Below are 19,584 nucleotides of genomic sequence, written 5' to 3' on the forward strand. Positions count from 1 at the left end.
CTCACAGTCGATCAAACTACATGCACACGTATAAAAACTGCAGTCAGCATGTCTCAGTGTGCAGGCAACTCTGGTGGAATATTAATATACAGCATGCCAGACAATTATCTGTTCACAAGTAATTCTTTAACTAGAAAATAATAGATGTTAAACTAGAAGGTTATTTTTTAAAGCCTCCAATTAATTTCTCTATTTCTGATCATTTGCCTTTGGGGATTTAAAACAAAACAAAAAAGGAGCAGAGTACAATTCAGTGGAAGTGTGTCTTTGTCCCCAGAGGGTTTTGCCTGTGCAGGCATTTAATCTAGATTGCCAGCCCCCCCAGCCTTTGACTGAAGCTTGCAGAAGAAACTTCTCCATATTGACTTATATGTTACACAGAACAGACAGAAATAAAAGTCTCAGACAGGCCTTTTTCACCCAACAAAGGCTCATTTTTTTCCATCCTTTGCTTGGGCTCAAGCACTCCTGCCCTGCGTGCCGCCACTTTAAACATGATCAGATCTGTGCTTCATTGCAAATAACAACTGACCAACAATGGGCCCTGCTTCATAGATTTGGGAATGTTTGGCTTAAGCTGCCAATGACTGAAGGCCTTTAACTCCCACCGGCCAGTCACAGTCTGCTTTGTTGTTGTCTGTTGATGTGTCTGTGCTCATTATTCCTTGACATGCAACATCCCCCCTCCAGCCTCCACCCATCCACAGCCGCACAGAAAGCGAGATTCAAATGGGAACAGCTGTAGTGGTTCAATGGGAAGTGATGCCCCCTGTGCAAAGGGGAGGGAGACAGAAAAGGGAGAGGGCCTATTTGAGAAAGGCAACAGCTTTCAGGGAGTCTTGTATAAGAAACCTACTCTTGAATATAGTTCAGTGAAATCGCTGTTGAGACAGGCTGACAATGGAAATCTGCCCAGATTGAAAATGCCAGCCCTGAATCAAAAGACAATTCCTAGTTAATAGGTTGTTGCATTTTAAAATTATTTCTCGACTTTGAGCTTTTGAATTAAACAGCTAACTGGGAGATGCTACCATTTTGTATATGTACTCTGGGTATCAATGGGCACAGGTCTACACACAGCTTTAAGTGGAATTTCTTTCTAACAACACGTTTGCGATTTATGACACCTATAAGAATTATTTCTTTAAGGATCATCGGGATTTAAAATAGAGTATGTATGAAAGTAACCATTCGTTTAGAATGTTAATCTAACAAGGAAACAAAATTTGTAACACCACACTATAAGGTTAAAAAGAAAATAGTATAATAAAGGAAATACAAAGGCTTTGGCATGGTTTTTACAATCAACAATGGTTAATTTTGATATGTAGTTGTGAACAACTTCAAAACACTTAAGTTTAAAACTCTTGCAAGCACTTTTAATTGATTAGGAATGAATTCTAGATGCACAAAATGATTGGACTGTGAACAGTAATACAACTACATCTAAGAACAATTAACTTTTGCTGGCCAAAGAAGAAACTTATGATTGCAGGAAAATGTGTATAAAACATCTATAGAGTATTCTTGTCAAATATAAATGAAATTAACTTTATTATAGAAATCATTCTGAGGATTTCTAGGGAAGACAAATACTTACATTTTGACATAAAACAAATTGGATTATATCGAAGACACACTCTACCTTTTAGCTATCAACTTTTTTCTTCCTTGAATTTATATCTTACCCTTTTTTTGCACATAAACTTCATCTGTTAACAACCTTTGGAAAACCAACAGATATTTCTTACATAAATCTAGTGCATGTTGTTCCAGGTTTAATTATATGCAAAGGAATGATACAAACGTGGAACATCAGTCCATAAACTATGAACAGATGGGTAGAAGTATTCGATATATCTTGATAAAACTCAAATTCGTGGCAAAGCTTGTTGATCATGATTTCCTTTTTTTTTAAAACAACTTCATGACCAACAGAGATCAAACATCCATCCAGTCTACGTTGTTCTTTTTTTCATTATAACATACAAATGCCCATTTACAAATAATACACCAAAATGAATAAAAGTTTGGATACCAAAATGAAGATTTGTTCCAACTGATATCGTGCCTTCTGTATACAAAGGTCCTTGTTTCAAGTCCATTCCCCAGTGGTTCAACACAGGACACAATTGCAGAACTGAAGTGCTTCTAACAGCCATTTTTCTTTCCTTCCTGAATGTCCAACTGCTGTGTCCACATAGTCATTGACTGAATTAACACAATATATCCTTTCCTTTTGTTTGTTTGTTTTTTGATTGTTTGTTTTTTTTACTGTAGTCTTGGCCAATATTGAGACATATCAGGTTCACTTCCAGGAACTTGAACTGGAACTGACACACCAGGGGAAATGAGTCCTAGAAGTGGATGAAAGAAATAGCCATGTAGATATTCCCTTCGAGAGACAGGCATGGAGTACGAATTTATAGGTTAAAATAAAATCTCTAGTACTTTCTAACATTTAACTGAATCTAAAAAAGAAAAAACTTTTCAAGTCCTATAAACAAAAGTAGCACCTTCAGAAACCAGAAAGCATGTTTACACACATCTACTGAATCCCAAAGCCCCCCATGCTCCCCCCCAAAAAAACTCCATTTGTTTGTATGTTTGGAACTTTAGCAATAAAACCATCCTGGAAAACCAGAGTAGTACTTCTTCAGTTGCAATGAAAGGCATGGAGGAACTAGGAGGGAAGTGAGAAGTCTTCCAATAAACTCAGGGGGCCTTCACTGTTAAACTTTGGCTAATATAATAATTTCTCCTTAGAAAAGTTACATTTTCAGGCCTTGCCTTCATATACAGCTTCTGCAATCAAATTCAGGAAAAACAACTTCTTTTTTTGTCAGTATGGCATCAAGTTACTAACTAGCTTGACTGAATTCCCCTTTTAATCAGTCTTCCCCAAGGAAGCGAGCAACAGAGAGTTAAATACACCATCACACAAGGCCAGGAGGTTCTTTTTAAGTAAACTTTGAGTGAAGGGAGATCACCTGGCAAAAGAAGCTGCAAAGGCCACCTCTGTGCAGCCTGCGGAGAGCAGCGGCTCACCTGTGGAAGTGGTGCCCGAGGTGCCCATTGGCTGACTGTTCATGTGTGTCTGCATATGTGGGGGGGTGTAGGTGTCGTAACTCCGCCCGTTCACCGAAGGGCTGGTGGGCAGCATGCAGGAGTACGCGGAGGTCTGGCTGGGGACTGGGGGCTGGGAGGAGAAAGGTGAACTTGTGGTTACTGAGAGACACTTTGCATAGCCACACCCCCAGCTCCCTCCCCCCGCAGGAACTCTGCCAGCAAGTCTGATCGTTAGACACCCGCAAGTAAAGCGCCGGAATTCCACGTGGTAACACTAAGATCGGGCTTCCAACCAGTCCTTCCATTGTCCACTGCTGGAGTAAAGTTGCCTACACACCAAACTTTTTGAAGTACCAAAAATTCAGACCATTGTCCAGCTAGACAGTTGGCACTATCCATAATATTAATAGGATTTTTGTCCATTTTCATCTTGGACCTCTGCTGGCACCTTTAGAGAAACTATAACATGAGGACTTCCATAAAGACACACCCTCTGTCTCGCAAATTCAATCCATTTGAGAATCCAGCAACACCTCCACGCCTCAAACCCTGTATCTCAAGCTGTGAGGCAGAGGACAGTGGCAGGAACTCTCTGTAAAGTTTGGTTTAGGGACCTTGAAAGCCTTTCATGGTTGGACTTGCGGATTTAAAGATTCTTGAAGAGGCAGATCAGTGATGATCTCAGGTTAAAGTAGTCAGAAGTGTCAGTAAATACCTAGCCCCATCTGGAGAATTAGCTGTGACTTTCTTACAGACAACAAAACTGAGATTAGGTTTTATCCACAAAATTGTGTTGCTACCCTCGAAGTGTTTAGAATCATGGCATTGAAAAGATAAACCTTTATCCTGACTAAGTAAATACACAAGGCTGAGACAAAACACCTCATGAGCTCTCATGGGGCTATGCTGGGGCAGCAGGCTTGAGATGAATTAATAGAAGCATATTGTCAGGAACAGGGGAGATGATAGTACTGCTCTGATCTGCAAACTATAGAAATGTTTAACATTCCAAGATCCACATCCTCAGAGAGGGTGATACATTAGAGAAGGTTCAGAGGAGGACACCCACCCTTTGTAAAATGGTTGAAGATTTTGGTCAACAGGATAAACTGATGGACAGACAGGCCAGCCCTCACCCCCCCACCTCCAAAATTCAAAGAGTAATTTTCTCTGAATAGTAGAATTGTTGATATTTTAATTTTCTTTATGCTTTATGAATATATATATATATATATATATATATATATATATATTGGTTTGAATGATATTATAAGTTGTATAATTTTTAAAAGTCAGCATTTGAAATAAATTGACCCACACCAGTCTAAGTGGAAACAACTCTAACAGAATAGCAGCATCTATTTCATTGTTTCTAATTGTTTTCTCATATACACATTTTTTTGTCTTCATAGAAACCTAGATGTTGCTACAGTTTACAAAACTGAACAAGACTCTGTGGCCTTATTAAAGTCTGAGGATGACTGCTAACGTCGGGTTCAAAGAGGCAAGCAGGCCTTCAGGGCCCTGCCAGAATTTCAGCTTGCATTTTCTTCTAATTCCCAAAATGACTTCCTCCAGGCAACTTCGACTTCTAGAAAATTCCAAGGCAGTTGTAGCAACCACAACTAATGGGCTGTTAATCCCTTAATTTACATTAATTGCTCTATGGCCAGTAATATCCAGATGCAGCCAGTAATATCCAGATGCAATAAAAATAGACGTGTGAATAATTCCTCTGAAGTTGCTTATCTAGCTGCTCCTGTATTAGTCTTAAGACTGGGAAACACTTATTTTGGTGTGATTTGGGTTAGAAAAATCCAGCAGAAGATGTTCAGTGGAGAATAAACGATCTGTGCAACCCCAAATTTGTTTCCATCAGGGGCTCATGCTGGCCAATCTCACACTATCTGGCATCTCTAATTGCTGCACAAATAGGACAGGAGTCCTGGGGAAGTCACTGCAGAAGGCCCACCAGAAGACCAATTATTTTTCCCCATCAAGAATCCCTCTAGTTCCAAAGTTCTAGTACACCCCACCTGCCTTAGACAACTTCCATCATAAAGGGTTAACCTAGTACAGGGCCCAGCACACGTAGGGGCTGATAAATATTTGGGACGGAACTGAGAGTAGGAGCAGGTTGTTATACCAAGTGAATAGCATCAGCCTTTCCAGGCAGCTGGGAATGCCACAACCCCATCACATCATTCACAGCAAAGACACACTAAATTTCTAGCAAATGCCTTCTATTCCTTTTTTTTATTCTAAGATACAGAAAGAAAACTAGCTTTCCTCCATGTTAAGCGTATCGCACTATGCAAATATGAATCCCAATTCTGGTCCTTTGTTTTCGTCCTCACTAGTTTATCAGAAACATCCTAAATAACAACCACAGTGCACATAAAGACTATACACTTATTAATATGAACACATGAATATAAACCCAAGTGTTATATATACTAACCTCTTACTATGTAATAACTTGCCAACATTATTTTCATTTTCTGGTACAAGTTTCTGGTCCCCAAAACATGCCCCATTCTCACCCAACATTATCAAACCAACATTCCCTATGAGCAAAAATTAACTTGACGGCACATCAGGTTTTTATTTTATTAAAGGCATGAATCAATTAATCAATCAACTAAAAGACTCGATTGACTGTTTTCATCTCAGACTTGACTGATCAAGCCAATCGCTATACTGAGAAAGGCTCCCAAGGGTACACACAGGGACAGTGAGGTCTGCAGGCCCCAACCCATTCCTCACTTCTTCTCCCAGGGACCCGTTAAGCAGGCAGCCGCCAGCCTCACTTACTTGCATAGGCAGGTTATTTGCCATGGTGAAGGTGGGCATGGGCGGCAAAGCACTGTATGTGTTTGTGAGGGCTGTGTCTGTTCGGCCCAACATGGAGCCAGACGTGAAGGAGGAAACTGCAGGGAGAGGACACAACAGACAGTCATTGTGAGAGTCAGAGCCAAGGGCAAACAGGTTGAAACACATTTGTTAGTAGTATTAATGTTTCAAATTACCAGGCGTGGTGGGTTGTGGGATTGGTTGGTAGACACTGGTGCTGAAACTACTGCTGATCGGAATATGACTAGGTGTGTTGCTGGCCTGTCTTCTCTGATTCCTCAGCTTTTCTTCTCTTCTCCATTTGGCCCTTCGATTAGAAAACCAGACCTGGAAATCAGATGGAACAGGTTAGCCCTGAGCCTGCTCCCAGCTCCACCCCATCCCAGACTCATCCACTGTCCTCCTCCCCCAGCCCCGAGAGGCGAGTGGAGGCAAAGCATTTAGCAAACTGAATCTGTTACTGTTTATACAAACAAATGGTGCTCCTTAGAAGCACCTGTGTCTCTAGAAAAGGCAAATGGTATGAATCACAAAACATGAACACACAGTCCCTGGGTACCTGTATTCTCGCTTCAGGTAGATCTATTTTGGCCGCTAGTCTTTCTCGGGCAAACACATCTGGATAATGGGTTCTCTCAAACTCTGAAAGAGTAAGTTGCATTTTTCTGTGTTGTGCCAGAACTATACAAAATGTGTCAACCAAACCCTGGATCAATCTGGTTTCCACCTCCCGACTTCTATCACCTCCAACCAATTCCCTTTAAAATGCTACTACTACTAGATTGATTGTACTTGGAAGAACTATCCCATCAGAACCAAGTTCTATTCTCTTTGAAATGACATTCATTCTTCTGTGGCCTGAATTAGCCAAATCATCATTTTTTCTTCATGAGAAGTCAGACTTTTCATCTGTGAATCACTGGTACATGAAAAGAAGAAAGAAAATACACACACACACTGAAAAGATGCCCAGGAAAAGGAAAAAAAAAAGGACAGAAAGAAAAAAGAAACCTTTTCAGGCCTCTGTGCAAGGGCCTTGGCTAAATTTAGCTCTTTGTACTGAAGATGTGGCATTTACTTTGATTTACTGCTTCTCTACTTTGAAAAACTCCATCACCTTTCTCCAGGGCCTCAATTTGCTCTTGGGTAAAGGATGTTCTATTTCTTTGCAGCTTCCGCTTCAGCTGAAGTCGCATTTGGGCCTCATCTGAATCTTCTCCATTGGAACTGATGGAGTTGGTATTCTCTCCCCCTCCTTCTTGTTGCTGGCAGCCATCTGGAACAAAAAGAATAGGACAGTAAGAGAAATTTGGAATGACTTGGAGTCTCCAAAAGCGGCATCATACAGCCATAAACTCCAAAAACAATCTCATCTGAAAGTCTCACCAAAACATTCCCAAGGTAACTGTCAGCCTTCTTTTAATAAAAGACATTAGTGACATATGTTACCTGACCACCATTTTCTTTCTGTTTTTATCAAGACAAGACTGTACAATTTAGATACTTTTGGAATGGCATTTCTTTGAATGACAAAACGAGTGCTGAAGCTTCCAATTAAAATGATCTTTTATAACTAAACTTGACCCTCCAAATGCCTCGCTCAGTTCCCTTTCCTTACAGAATTTATTTACCTATGGCTGTGTTGGGAAAATAGAAGAGTGATGTTCAAGATTTCAGCTGATCTATAATCAGTAATTCCTATCTAATCAATTAGACGTTGATAGGTTTGTAGAAAATGCTATTAAGAAACCAAACCAAGCTTGTAATCTTTAAAAAAATATTTATCTAGTTTTTATTTGAATTCTGCACAGTCAATTTCATTTTAAAGGTTGTGAATTTAGAAGTGCTCGCATTGTTCTGCAGTTTTATTCAACTATTGTATGAGTGCGCTTTGCCTTGACACCTATTACGAGCACAGCTGTAATTATATCATCACCAAGAACAGGCTATAATTGCTGAAAATGGAATTTTATATTTAGATAAAAGGACTGTCCATTCTTTGTAATGTGTTGCACCAGAGAAAAGTAAGATTTCTTTTAAATTTTTAACGTGTAATTTTAAAAAAGAAATAGTAGAGAGTTCACTAACTAGCTAAACATGCTATGCTGCAGCTGAATCCTTGGCATATCATTTAAGTGGTACATTTTTAATTAGGGCATTTCCACCACTTTTAATGTAATTTCTATCATTAAACAGGGGAAAGTTTTATTGTTTTCCTTTGCTGCTTGGAGGGCAAGATGTGCACTTAGGCTAGCTGTCTCCTCGTGCGCCTTGCTGGAGAAGCCACGGCCTGGCAAGGGAAGGACTCAGCCTTGGCTGGGCCTCCAGGGCCACTGCCTGCTGGCTGGGTCCTTGGTCTTGGGTCCTGAGGCCCCCAAGGGATACTACAGGGGCTGCCCCCACCCCCTGTCCTAGAAACTTGGCCTGTGGGGGAGGGGCCTCTAGGGGCTCCTTGGTGGGAATAGACTTGGCCAGGAATATCATTTATAACCAGGAGACAATAGGCAGTGCCTTCAAAGAGTTCAGGGAATTGTGACAGGATCTAGTGGGATCTTTTCAGGAACTTTGAAATGTTTTAAAACCCCAACTTTCTCCCCCATTTAAACAGGCGGATTCATCAGTACTGGCCACCATATGGGCCCTTGGAGATCTATTGAGATGACCACCAACACTTGAATAGCGAGGGCCTGCTTTTCAGCGCCGCACAATGCCCCGCGAGTAAGGGAAACTATTAAACTCCCGGGGCAGGAGCGTTGGCAAACTTTCGTGGGCAGAATTTTGAGGCCACAATGAGTGCGGACAACAAAAGGATTCTCTTGAGGCGTGCAGCGGGCCACATTGTGTTACAAGAAGCCCAGTCAACAGACTTTTCAGTGAAGTGTGTTAACCCCTCTGCTCTGCTATCATTAATCACTGTCCCAAGAGCAGGCGCCTCCATGCTATTTAGGGCGCTTAGCTGGGGGTTGGAGGGTGGATGGGAGGCCAGGGCAGGGGGTGGGGGGGGGGGGGGGACGCAGGGCCGGTGGATTAGGTCCGGGGCGTGGGGGGGAGTGAGCCGGGGAGGCAGGGAGGATGGAGACCACGGGGGAGGGAGACAGGAGAGGAGGGGGCGGAGGCCTGGTGGAGGGGTTTGGGGAAGTAGGAGAGAGGAGGGGCATGGAAAGGTGGAGGAAGAAAGAGGGCTCCTAAGAGACAGAGGCCAGAAAGGTATAAGAAGGACAGAAAAGAGTGCTGAGAGGAAAAAGAGACAAGAGGGTCGAAAGAGACGGGGAGAGAAAGAGAAAAAGGGAGATGAGGGAGAGAGAGACTATTAGTAAATGGGCCGTGGCTCTGCTTTGGGTCGTCTTGTGCTACATCAGAAAGCTGGGGGGTCGGGGAGGGCTACTTAGCTGAGGGAGAGCCGCTCACTCACGTGTGCCGGCACCAGTGTCTGTGCTAATTTACTGCCCCGAGTTTCCGGGTGACTTTTCAAAGTGTTTTTCAGGGAATGAAATGAAGAGCCCCTTTTATTTTCGGATTCGGTCAATGAGGAAGACTTTAGAAATAGACTTTTTGGGCCAACTAGAAAGACCCATCAGTTATTGCTTTGGGAAAGCACAAACAAAAACCTGCGATCATCAGAGGTTTAGGGAAGGGGGCGCTGAGAACACAATCCCATCTCGCGGGGGTGGTCACTCACGCCTTCTAGGAGGCCCCACCCCAGTCCTTTTTCTGGCACATTCGATCTCGCCAAACAAAGCTACCCGGGTCTGCCTCAGAAGACCCCCGCAGATAGCATTCTCTGCTCCCGTTTGCTTCGCTGACGTTTTCCTAATTTTAAAACATGGACATTTGCGCACGCTCTCCCTCTCCCTTTCTTCCTCCCCCCCACCCCCCCCCTCTCTCTCTCTCTCTCCCTCTCTCTGTCTCCCTCTCTCTCTCAGCAACGGAGGCGCAACGCTGACTTGAACTGACATTTAAGAGGAGGAAAGTCAACGAGGATGAGAAGAGCTCGATTTTGAACCTCTTTGAGGAGGAAAAAAAAACCAGCCGTGGAATTAGAGGCGGGTCAGGAGAAACCCGTGGCTGCAGGATCCCTCCAAGACCCTGAAGAGCGAGCGCGCTCCATCGCAAGTTTGTTTGCTCCTCTAAAAATAGCAACTGTTCGCAGCCACGCAGTGCCGGAGAGGTCACTCTTAGACTGGGTGCCCCCCTTTTTCTCTTTAGTGGATTTACCTTCCACTCTTAAAGCTTTTAGCAAAATAGAACTAGAAGTTGGATCTCAAATTCCCCACATGATAAACCTAAGTGGCAGACAATTAAGATATCTTCTTTAAAAGGCGCCCCCTCCGAGCGCAAAGAAGGGGCCTTCAATGGGCGCCGTCCACCTTCCAGCCTAATCCGCGAGAAGGCGAGTGAAAGCGCCTCCCATTATCCCAGCCCCAGGACCATCTGACGCTCGGGATAGGATTTGTTTCCTGGAAGAAGGAGAGGAGAGAAAGAAAGAAAAAAAAAGACGCTGGGAAATAAAATCATTCCTTAGTTTCTTAGTGTCTTAATCAGTGATGCGGAAAACAAGCAAGAAAAGATAGCAACTCGGTTGCGGCACCTTTTCAGCTCTGGAGCGCGGATCAAAACATTGTAGCATCTGTTGAAAAAGAGACTGACTAAATCCTATAGAGGGCCTGGGTATTACGGGGCTGGTGGGGGGAGCGGGAGGAGATAAGAAAAAGTGTCTCTGTGATCCCTAAAACCACCAAAGCGCTGGAGGATCGGGGCTGGATAGAGCTGTCTCTTGTTGTTGTCAGCCCAAGTCGGCACAATTTTATTCACCGCCGCATGGCGTTGATCAGATGGAAACCAGATTTGTCTCCCTCTGAGACCTAACCTCGCCTTATGCTTTCGGAGTAATGGGCTCTTTAAAACCGCAAACCGGCTTCCTGGGCCGGCAAAGGGGGCGAGGGAGGGAGGGGGACCTTCTTAGCGGCCGAGAGAACCGAGGATTCCCGGTGCGTCAGCCGCGGCCGCCGGCGCCCAGTGGTCCCCACGCCCGGGACTCTGCGCTCACCTGGCGCGACCGTCCACCCCACGCCGTGGGGACCAGGCACTGGCGTGGGTTTTCTGTGGCGTGAAGGGGGAACTGGCAGTTGTTGAGCCAGAATGCTCTGGCAACTCGGCGCCTGAAAGTTCAAAGCTCCTGAACTAGCGCCACCTCCCGCCCCAACGCTCACCACCAGGTCCTTGCGGTTAGGCTCTCGCTTCCCGCCCTCGCGCTCCCCGCGAAGAAAAGCCGCCCCAATCGGGCGCCGCCTCTGGTGGCAGCAGAGGGGCGGGCAAAGCTGCTGCCCTCGGCTGCGGTCCGGTCCGGGCTCCGGGGAGGAGGAGGGGGTGTCCTTGCTCCAGGCCCCGAGCAAACGTGAGCCCTCGCGCCCAGGGCTCAGCCCTCCCAGGCCCGGCCACTGTGTCCCACGCCCGCCCCGAGACCTCTGGACCCGCCGGCCAGATTCGGCGGGGTGGGGTCACCGGGACCACAGATTGCGGGGGGCCGGGGCAGACAACGGGAGCGCGTCACTCGGGTGTGCCCGGTGTGCGCACGTGGGAAGCCTACGGTTTCAAGGGTCAGGTGAGGGTATGGTGGTCACTCCGTCGTCCTCCCCAGAAGCCGGAGGGGGCCGGGGCCTGCGGTCAGGGCGGAGGCAGCGCCTCCTCGGGTGCGGCCTCGCGCCCCGGGAGGCCGCGGTTCGGCCCGATCCGGCGAGGGAGCGGGCGGGCGGGTCGCCCGGGGGAGCCGGGGCCCTGCGCGTCGGGAGGCCTCGGCCGGCCGAGCGGCCGCGCTGGGAAACACCGAGCCAGCGCTTTGCTCCCTATCTTCCCAGTGTCCGTCCTATATTGTTTTCTGCTCTTAAAACTGACATGTCTAATTGGCAATTGGTGCCGAATCGTGTCCAGAGGTCTCTTGTGGAACATTTCTACAGCTGTCTCCTTCAACTAGACGCTTATTCATGTCGCCTTAATGAGAAACAAAACGTTCTCTAATGAGCAATTACAGAGCGACAGGATTGTTCCCATAACAAATTCTTGCGAGTGACAGAAGCATCCTTTGTACCAGATATTTCGCATACTGTTACCGATTTTCCCTTCTCTAGCCCGGCTCGGTGGAGGCGCGGGGCACCCAGAGCGGGTCCGAGAGCGCACGGATGCAGGGGCAGCCCAGCCAGCTTCCCCTCGCCGCCTCCCAGGCCGGGAGCCCCCAGGCTTCGTCGTGCTCCGGGGAGTGAGACGCCACGTCCCATTATCCCGCATATTATCTCCTTGTCACGAGGACAACAAATACCGATTAATCTTCGGAGTAAACTGTTTCCTATTCTTGACCAAGCTACCTCTGGTGTGTGTAGGGGAGGGGGAGAGCCAACAGACCAGACCCCACCCCCATCTGCTCCTCTTCCTCCATCCCTTCTCACAGATCCAAGGACGGTCCAGATCCTATCTTTCCTCCCAGCCCCAGAGTCGCTCACGGCACACCAAAGTCTGGTTCACAGTATCCTCACCCCACCCTTCCACGCAGTCGCCACCCACAAAGAGTGAGAACTGGGGACCCAAGGGATGGAAGGGGTCAGAGCAGAGAGGGTAGGGTTGTTTAGTTGGGAAAACCACCACTTCCAATGCCCCATCCTCAACTTGGCCCTGCATCTCACTGCTCACCCTCTCATATACACCCTACTCATAGTCACATAATTTGTCAATTACGGCAAGAAGCAAAACGATACAATTATGTTTATCTTGCAGTCTGTCAGTGTGTTAACTTGTCACACTTCTACAGCAAGGGGGCTCTCCGTGCATTTTAATGGCACATTTGAATAGGGCACCACGCAGCTAGCTCATACACACACGCACATACTCCTGCCCATAACACACACTCGAGCGCACATGCACACACACACACACACACACACACACACACACCAGCCACAGTCATACTACCTAACATACACAACCCTCGAATTCCCAGGCCAACCAGATAGTTCAACAAACACCACCTAGATACAGCGCGAGTCGATATGTCCCAAGCCTTTGAAGAGTTTCTCCACTACATTCTCTAAGCACAAAAGCCCAGAGAGGGAAAAAGTTGGAGAAGAGGATGAGCAAGGGGCTGCACATATGGAGAATTTGAGGATGCGTGTTTGGGTTTTTACCTTGAGTAGGTTGCCCTGGCACCGATGTCCCCGGATACCAACCCGGGCGGGTGCCCCAGCTTCCGGTCTGCCCGTTCAACATCCTTAGTTTATCATACATGCCGTCTGCACCCATCTGTTGCTTTTCGCTAGCCAGGTTGCGAAGAACTCTGTTTATTGATGACACCTGCAAATCAAATCAAGATCAAACCAAATGGTAGAGTCTCCTGAAGACACAGTTGCCCTAAGTCCCCATCTCAGCGCACCCACCACTTAAAGAATGACGCTTAATACATTAAAAAAAAAAAATTCCCAGCCATCCTAGGACAGTGGGTGGATTTGCAGAGACATCATGGAAAGAATGACAGCCATCACCTTGGGCATAGAAACTCAGTTGTGTAGAGAGTTGGAAGACTAGGGAGGGGTCCTTCACTGTTGCGCAGTGCCTGTGGTGACCTAACTCACATGCCTGCCTTTTTGTTGTTAAAGACTTCCCCCCCAAAATATTGAGACTTGGCCTAGAGCTTTCTTTCACTTTTATTTGTTTTATATTAGGGCAGAAATGGATGTTTGATGCCTGAAAGAAGGTTCAAACAGGTAGATTTGGCGGAAGCTCGAATCTGGTTTTCATTTGCATTTTCCTTCTAGATTCCAGTGCCTTTCTCCAGGTGCCTCCGCTCTCTACTCTGCCGCATGCAAGTGAGGTGCATAACCCCCCACACTTGACTTCCATTTTCCAGAAGGTCAAAAAAAAGGTCAGGGTGCTCCTCTCATGACCCCCAGGTACAGAGGAGACAAATGTGGAGCACGGAGGAGAGAAAGAGAGAAAGACACTGGCAGGGAGAAGAGTAGGGGGAGGTAAAGAAAGTGATGGTAAAGAGGGAAGAGTGTGGCGCTTAGGGCAGGGAGAGGGAATGTTCTCAGTGAACTTACACTTGGTATGTTATCGTTGGTACAGACCCCCTCGGACAGTAATCTGTCTCGGATTTCCCAAGCAAAGATGGACGGGCACTCCCGCTTATACTGGGCTATTTTGCTTACAACTTCTGGAGTCGCTACTCTCGGTTTACTACCACCGATTGCCCTGGGTCTGATGGAGCCAGTCTCGTAATACCTGCCCAGAATTTTACTCACACATCCGTTGGACACCTGCATAGGGGAAGTGGACAGAAAACCACATTATTAATAATTTCAAGACAAAAATAAAATTGTTTAAGTATGCATTAAACAATGACAAGCTTACGTTTTGATTGTCCAGCACTTGGACTTTTGCATCTGCATGGGTCTATAACACAAAAATATACCTTCAATGGTATGAGAACTTACTGTAGAGAGCTTTTTTCTTAAAATTACATTTGTAGCCCTAAAAACTACAAATAGGATGATACTTTCAAACAGTTTGAACTAAAAAAAAAACTAATTTAAAAGTTTTAAAAACTGTTTTTGTAAATAAATGCTGCTTGAAGATGCATCAAAACGAAGTCAGATTGTTTTGTGCTGACCTTGCTTAAAGTGGTGTTATGTTGTAATGAGTGAAGGGGAAATAGAAACTGAATTTTTAGTTATTTTTCCTTTAAAAATATGCCCAATTGAGTAAATGTGAGTTAGGGAGGGAGGTAAATAGCATTTGTCTTTTAAAATCAATATATATATTTTTCATAAATATGAAGAAATCAAACAAATATCTCAAACTCTGAGGTAAGCATGGAATGAGGGAGAGGGCAATGAGATTATGTGGATTTATAGAACTCATTTTATTATAGTTCATAAACTGTTACCACAATGAATGTTTTTGCCAAATGAAAAAAGAACTTTTTTTTTTAAAATTCACACCCAATTTTTTTCTTAAGCAGATGAATTGTCTTATGTGACTGACCCAGGTTGGAAGAGATCGGGAAGGATGGTGGAAGGAAAGGGGAAAGCAGAAGGCATGGGAGTGGGGTGGGGACTGGAGTGGGGGTGAGGGTAGGTGGGTCCATAATTAGCAGCCTTTACAGTAAGAAATGAAGAGAGGGCGTTGAGAGTGGAGGGCCGCGGGGGGCGGCGAGTGGGGCGGCGCCGGGAGGATCACCTGCAGAATTCGGGAAATGTCGCACGGCCGGGCCCCGCTGTGAGCTAGCTCTACGATCTTCTGCCGGGTGGAGTCCGGCAGTGGCCGCCCGTTGACAAAGACACCACCGAGCTGATTCACTCCGCTGTGACCTGAGGAAAGGGAGAGGAGAGCAGAGCAGAGCGGAGAGGAGAGGAAGAAGAGTAAAGAGAAAGAGGAGGGAGGAGGAGGAGGAGGAAGAAAAGAAGGAGGAAGAAGGAGGAGAAGAAAAGGAAGAAGAAAGAAGAAAGAAAAGACAACCACAATGCATCCTCAGCTCCCTGCCAACCCTGGCCAACCTCAGCTATCAGGTCCCTGCTATCGATCAAAAATGACAACAGGACCTCGCAGCCATTCCTGGCATCGGGCAGCCCAGCCCAAACACAGCCGAGCTCCTGCCCACCAGACTGCAGAAGCACCATGCAGACACACACTGACAAGCAAGAGCACACACACCTCACTGCCGCCTTCACTCCAGCAGAGCCCCCAGCCCACCGCTGCCATCCATAAACACCCCAGCCAGTCTCTGAACCCGCAAGGTGCAAATCATTAGCTCAAAAAATATCCTCCCAAAGATCCCCTCTGAGTGTCAAGAAAAACCACGAGTCCTACAGAACCCACACTGAATCTCCAAGGTCTCTGCATTGTTAGAACTGTGATAGCAAATCCTATAGCTCTCCAGTGCTCCCTAAGACACTAGAGTCCAGAAACGTTTGTTGTCACACTCCAAACTCTGGTGAAGACAACACACAAGCACCGGGATTTAAAAAAAAAAAAAAAAAAAATAGGAGAAGAAAAGGGGAGGGAGTAGAGAAGAACCAGAACAGCAAATCTGTGGCTAGTGAATCACAACCTGGGTTTCAGCACCTCCACTGAAGGCTTCCTCAAGCCTCTGAGCCCCAGATCGGCTCCAACCACAAAGTAGTCTGGCTGCTGCAGTGGGGCGGAGATCTGGGAGTCTGTTCGCGCCGGCCACAGCTCCGCTTTACTTCCGCTGCTAAACTCGGCCCTCCCCACAGCCAAGGACAGATATTAGCAAAAATCAAAAAGTGAAAAGAAAAGGAAGAGACCACACCACAGTGTCCCCCATCCCTCCTTTATCTGGTTATCTCACAACCTCACCCCATTGTCTAATCATAGAGAATAGGGAGTCAGCACCTCTGTAGCCCCCTCCCCAGAAACCACAGGCACACAAATAAAGCCAATTGCCAATTCCCACTTCCTTAAAAATCTCCAACCTGCAGCCCCGACTCTAGAGAGCAGCCCTTCCAGGAGAAGATGTGGCTCCCCGCTCAGCTCTCCTCTCCTCTCTTCTCCTTGGAGCCTCTGATAAATTGACTCCAGAAAGCTGAGCTTCTTAGCAATAAATAAGCTCCAAATATAGAAGAGGGGGGAAAATATGATGAGCCTCTCTGACATTTGTCTTTAAAATAAAACTAGCTGCACGTCAAGTTTGAGCTTAATTTCTGGAAATAGGCGGAAGTCGCTCCGGATCATGCATGGAAGGCTAATTGAAAAGATCAGTCGGGGCGCTTGTGGCAGCCTTGTCACTTTGTGACAGTCTCCGCTCCGGGAAATTGCATCGTCACGACAAACGGGACCGTGATAAAACGACCCTTTCCGTCCCTATTTGTAGATCACTCAGACGAGATTGAACTGCACTCGCTTCCCCTTCGAGGGGAGCCGCGTTTTCAGGGTAGCCGAAGGCTTGGGGCGGGGGGGGGGCCCTCACTGAGGGGGGTGCTGGAGCCTCAACTCGATGAGAAGTGACAGGCGTTTGGGGTATCTAGGCTCCGGCCCGGGCCCAGCGTGAGCAGGGACATCGCGGGGACACCGCTTCTCCAACAGAGCAAGGCCTAGATCGCGCTTCCGTTTTCTCCTAAATTCCCTTTATTGCCTTCCTTTGCCTCGAAAGAGCTTCTACTGCTCCAGATACGGACCCTCCCCTTTGGGCAAAGGGAGCCTTCCCGGAAAAAGAAAGGCTGCCCCAGAGAAAGACTTTCTAAACTTCACGCGCTGCCTGAGCAGTTCCCAATCTAGGAATGCCAAGGCGTGTGAGGCCGCCTAACCCTAGACCTCCCTCCTTCTCCCCGCATTGCAAAAAACAACCTGCCCGCCACTTCCACAACGACCGCCGGCGGGTGCTCGCCCAGGGCCAGGTCGCCTCTGCCAGCATCGAAATGGCAGCGAGGAAGCGCAGCTATAAGTTCCCCTTCAGAGGTTAAGCCTCAATCATTGTGTCCCTTCCCTAGGGACGGCTGGCGCTCTCGCCCAGTGGCGATGATTATGCGCCTAGAATTCGACCGCGAAGCATCTAATAGGAAAACATATGGTGTCAATTTGGATGCTCTGCGCCTCGCGCACACCCGGGAGCGAGCGGCACAAAGCCCTGCAGGCCGGCCCGCGACCCCGCGCGCCCCTCGGGGCCCGCCAGCCAGGCCGCAGCGGCAAACCCACAGCGCCGGGCGCGCCGGGGGCCGGCCCTCCCGAGAGCCTGCGGCTGGGGACCCTGTGCTGTAGGGGGAGAACCCAGCAGCCAGGAAGGGTGGACAGAAGCCTAAGCCTCGCCAAGGAGGGTTCCTACCAGGCCAAGTCCCAGGGCCTGGCAGGTTTCTGCACAACTAATCCGCCTTAAAGCTCGCCACCTTTGCGCCCTCTCCTGCGCTTTACGCCCACCAGCCGCGGAAGCACCAGCGGACGACTAGCGGCTCCAGGACAGATGGATCAGGCGCTAGGGACCCTCCTCAGTCTGCAGTTCGGCAAGGGAAGGTTTCTAGAAGGCTTAGGCCTTCGGGCACTCCATACAGCTGAGCCGCCCTTAAACCGCGTCCAGACTCCGCACCTCAACCCTGGCCTAGTTTCGCTGGGCCTCCACGCTCCCAGGCCCGGTCTCCAGATTCGTCCTGCCACACACCAGCACTCACGGACCGAGCAGGAAAGTGGGCTGGGGGCCCAAAGGGCCTAGGCAGAGGGAGGATGGGAAGCGCAAGAGCCTGGGAATCAAAGGCACAGCAGGCCGGAATGACCAGGACACACACAGCAGCTATCGGGGCAGGGCTTCTCCAACTCCTGGGCTCCATCCCCACTCTCTTCCCAGACCCAGTAAACCTGCTCTCGCCGGCGCCCTGTAACAGTCCCATGGGGCCAGTGTACCACCTCCACCCCACCGCAGGCCTGGGTGCCCCGCTCCGCTGGCCTTCCAGGTCCCTAGCCTGGGTGGGGAGGGGAGGAGCTGCCCTTAGAGTGACTGGGGGAGGGGAGGAGAGCCCCCACCCCGCCCGGACGGCGGGGACATTCAGTCTTCGCTAAACCCAAGGGGCCTCCTTCTCGCGCTGCGACTGGAAGCCTCCGCCCCGCCCTGCTCAGCCCAGCCCCCCTCTCTGGGGTCAGAGCCCGGGCAGGGGCGGGGAGGGGGTGTAAGTTACAGGATTTGGGGGGGATGGGGTTTCTCTACCGCAGCTTCGCAAACTCTTGCGGGCTGTTCTGAGGGGCCCAGCCCCTGTTCTTCCAGGAGGGAGAACAGAGCAAACGCCCTCCCCTCTAGGGTTGCCGGGCTAGGAGAGGGGCGCAGCTGCCTCGGGTCCCTCGGCCTCGCGCCCGCGGTCTGGCCAGCGTGGACTCCGTGAGGCTCCACACCCTCCCCCGACCCGCGCTCGGGTCCGCGCCTCCCCAGCCCGAAATCCAAAAAGACCAGAGGCACTTACTGTTCTGCATGCTGGCGCAGGCTTGGGGCCGCGGTATCCCACGGGGCTCGAATATGGGGCTCTGTTAGCAAGAATATAGGCATTAATCCTGGGCCAGCACCAGGTAGGCCTACCTCCCTGCAGAGGACGTCCTGGAGCCAGGACAGGAGAAAGCCCCCTCTTTAAGGAAATGATCCACTCAGTCGGTTGCGGCGATGGGAGGGTCATCCAGCTCTGCCCTCCTGTGCATGCAAAATCTACCCTTTGGGCTACAAATACACCAATACTCCCTATCTGTTCCCCCCAAATCTCTTAGTAGTTAACCCTTTAATCAGGAGAATCGATGACCTGATTTTGAATTTTTTCTTCCATCTGAACAACAATGAACGAGCATTCTGACTCTTTCAGGTTTTGGAACCCAAAGCAGCCAACGTAGAACTTGCCTGAAATCTGGGATGTCTGTCCACTCTCACAATAAAAGGTCTCACACATCTGCACACCCCTAGTTAAAGTCTTCGCCCTAAGACAAACCAGAAGGAGAGAAAGGTATGTCAAACTGTGGCTCAAAAGCGTAGGCCCATGGGCTCTCTGATCCACACTCTCAGAAAGAAAAAAAAAATGCATCTAGGTCTCAAACTGCCATAAAACCCTAAATCCCAGAGTTACACCCACATTTGCAGCAGCCTATCCTGCAGAAGTCCCCACGTTTTGCTAGTGGCTGCCCTGGCCTGGCTTGGGA

General features: G+C 48.1%; 1 protein-coding gene across 1 annotated transcript; it reads right to left on the bottom strand.

Moving 5' to 3' along the window:
* Nucleotides 1-1,586: 1,586 nt before the first annotated feature.
* On the bottom strand, nt 1,587-19,318 carry PAX6 (paired box 6). The gene is given in 13 exon segments (XM_068555953.1): nt 1,587-2,357; nt 3,049-3,199; nt 5,884-5,999; nt 6,099-6,249; nt 6,482-6,564; nt 7,040-7,198; nt 13,095-13,260; nt 14,007-14,222; nt 14,317-14,358; nt 15,069-15,113; nt 15,115-15,275; nt 18,867-18,927; nt 19,289-19,318. Coding segments are annotated over 12 exon segments (1,386 nt in total). The 5' UTR covers nt 18,877-18,927; nt 19,289-19,318; the 3' UTR covers nt 1,587-2,271.
* Nucleotides 19,319-19,584: the final 266 nt, after the last annotated feature.

This window comes from Eschrichtius robustus, chromosome 11, assembly GCF_028021215.1.
Source record: "Eschrichtius robustus isolate mEscRob2 chromosome 11, mEscRob2.pri, whole genome shotgun sequence".
Taxonomy (NCBI): Eukaryota; Metazoa; Chordata; class Mammalia; order Artiodactyla; family Eschrichtiidae; genus Eschrichtius; species Eschrichtius robustus.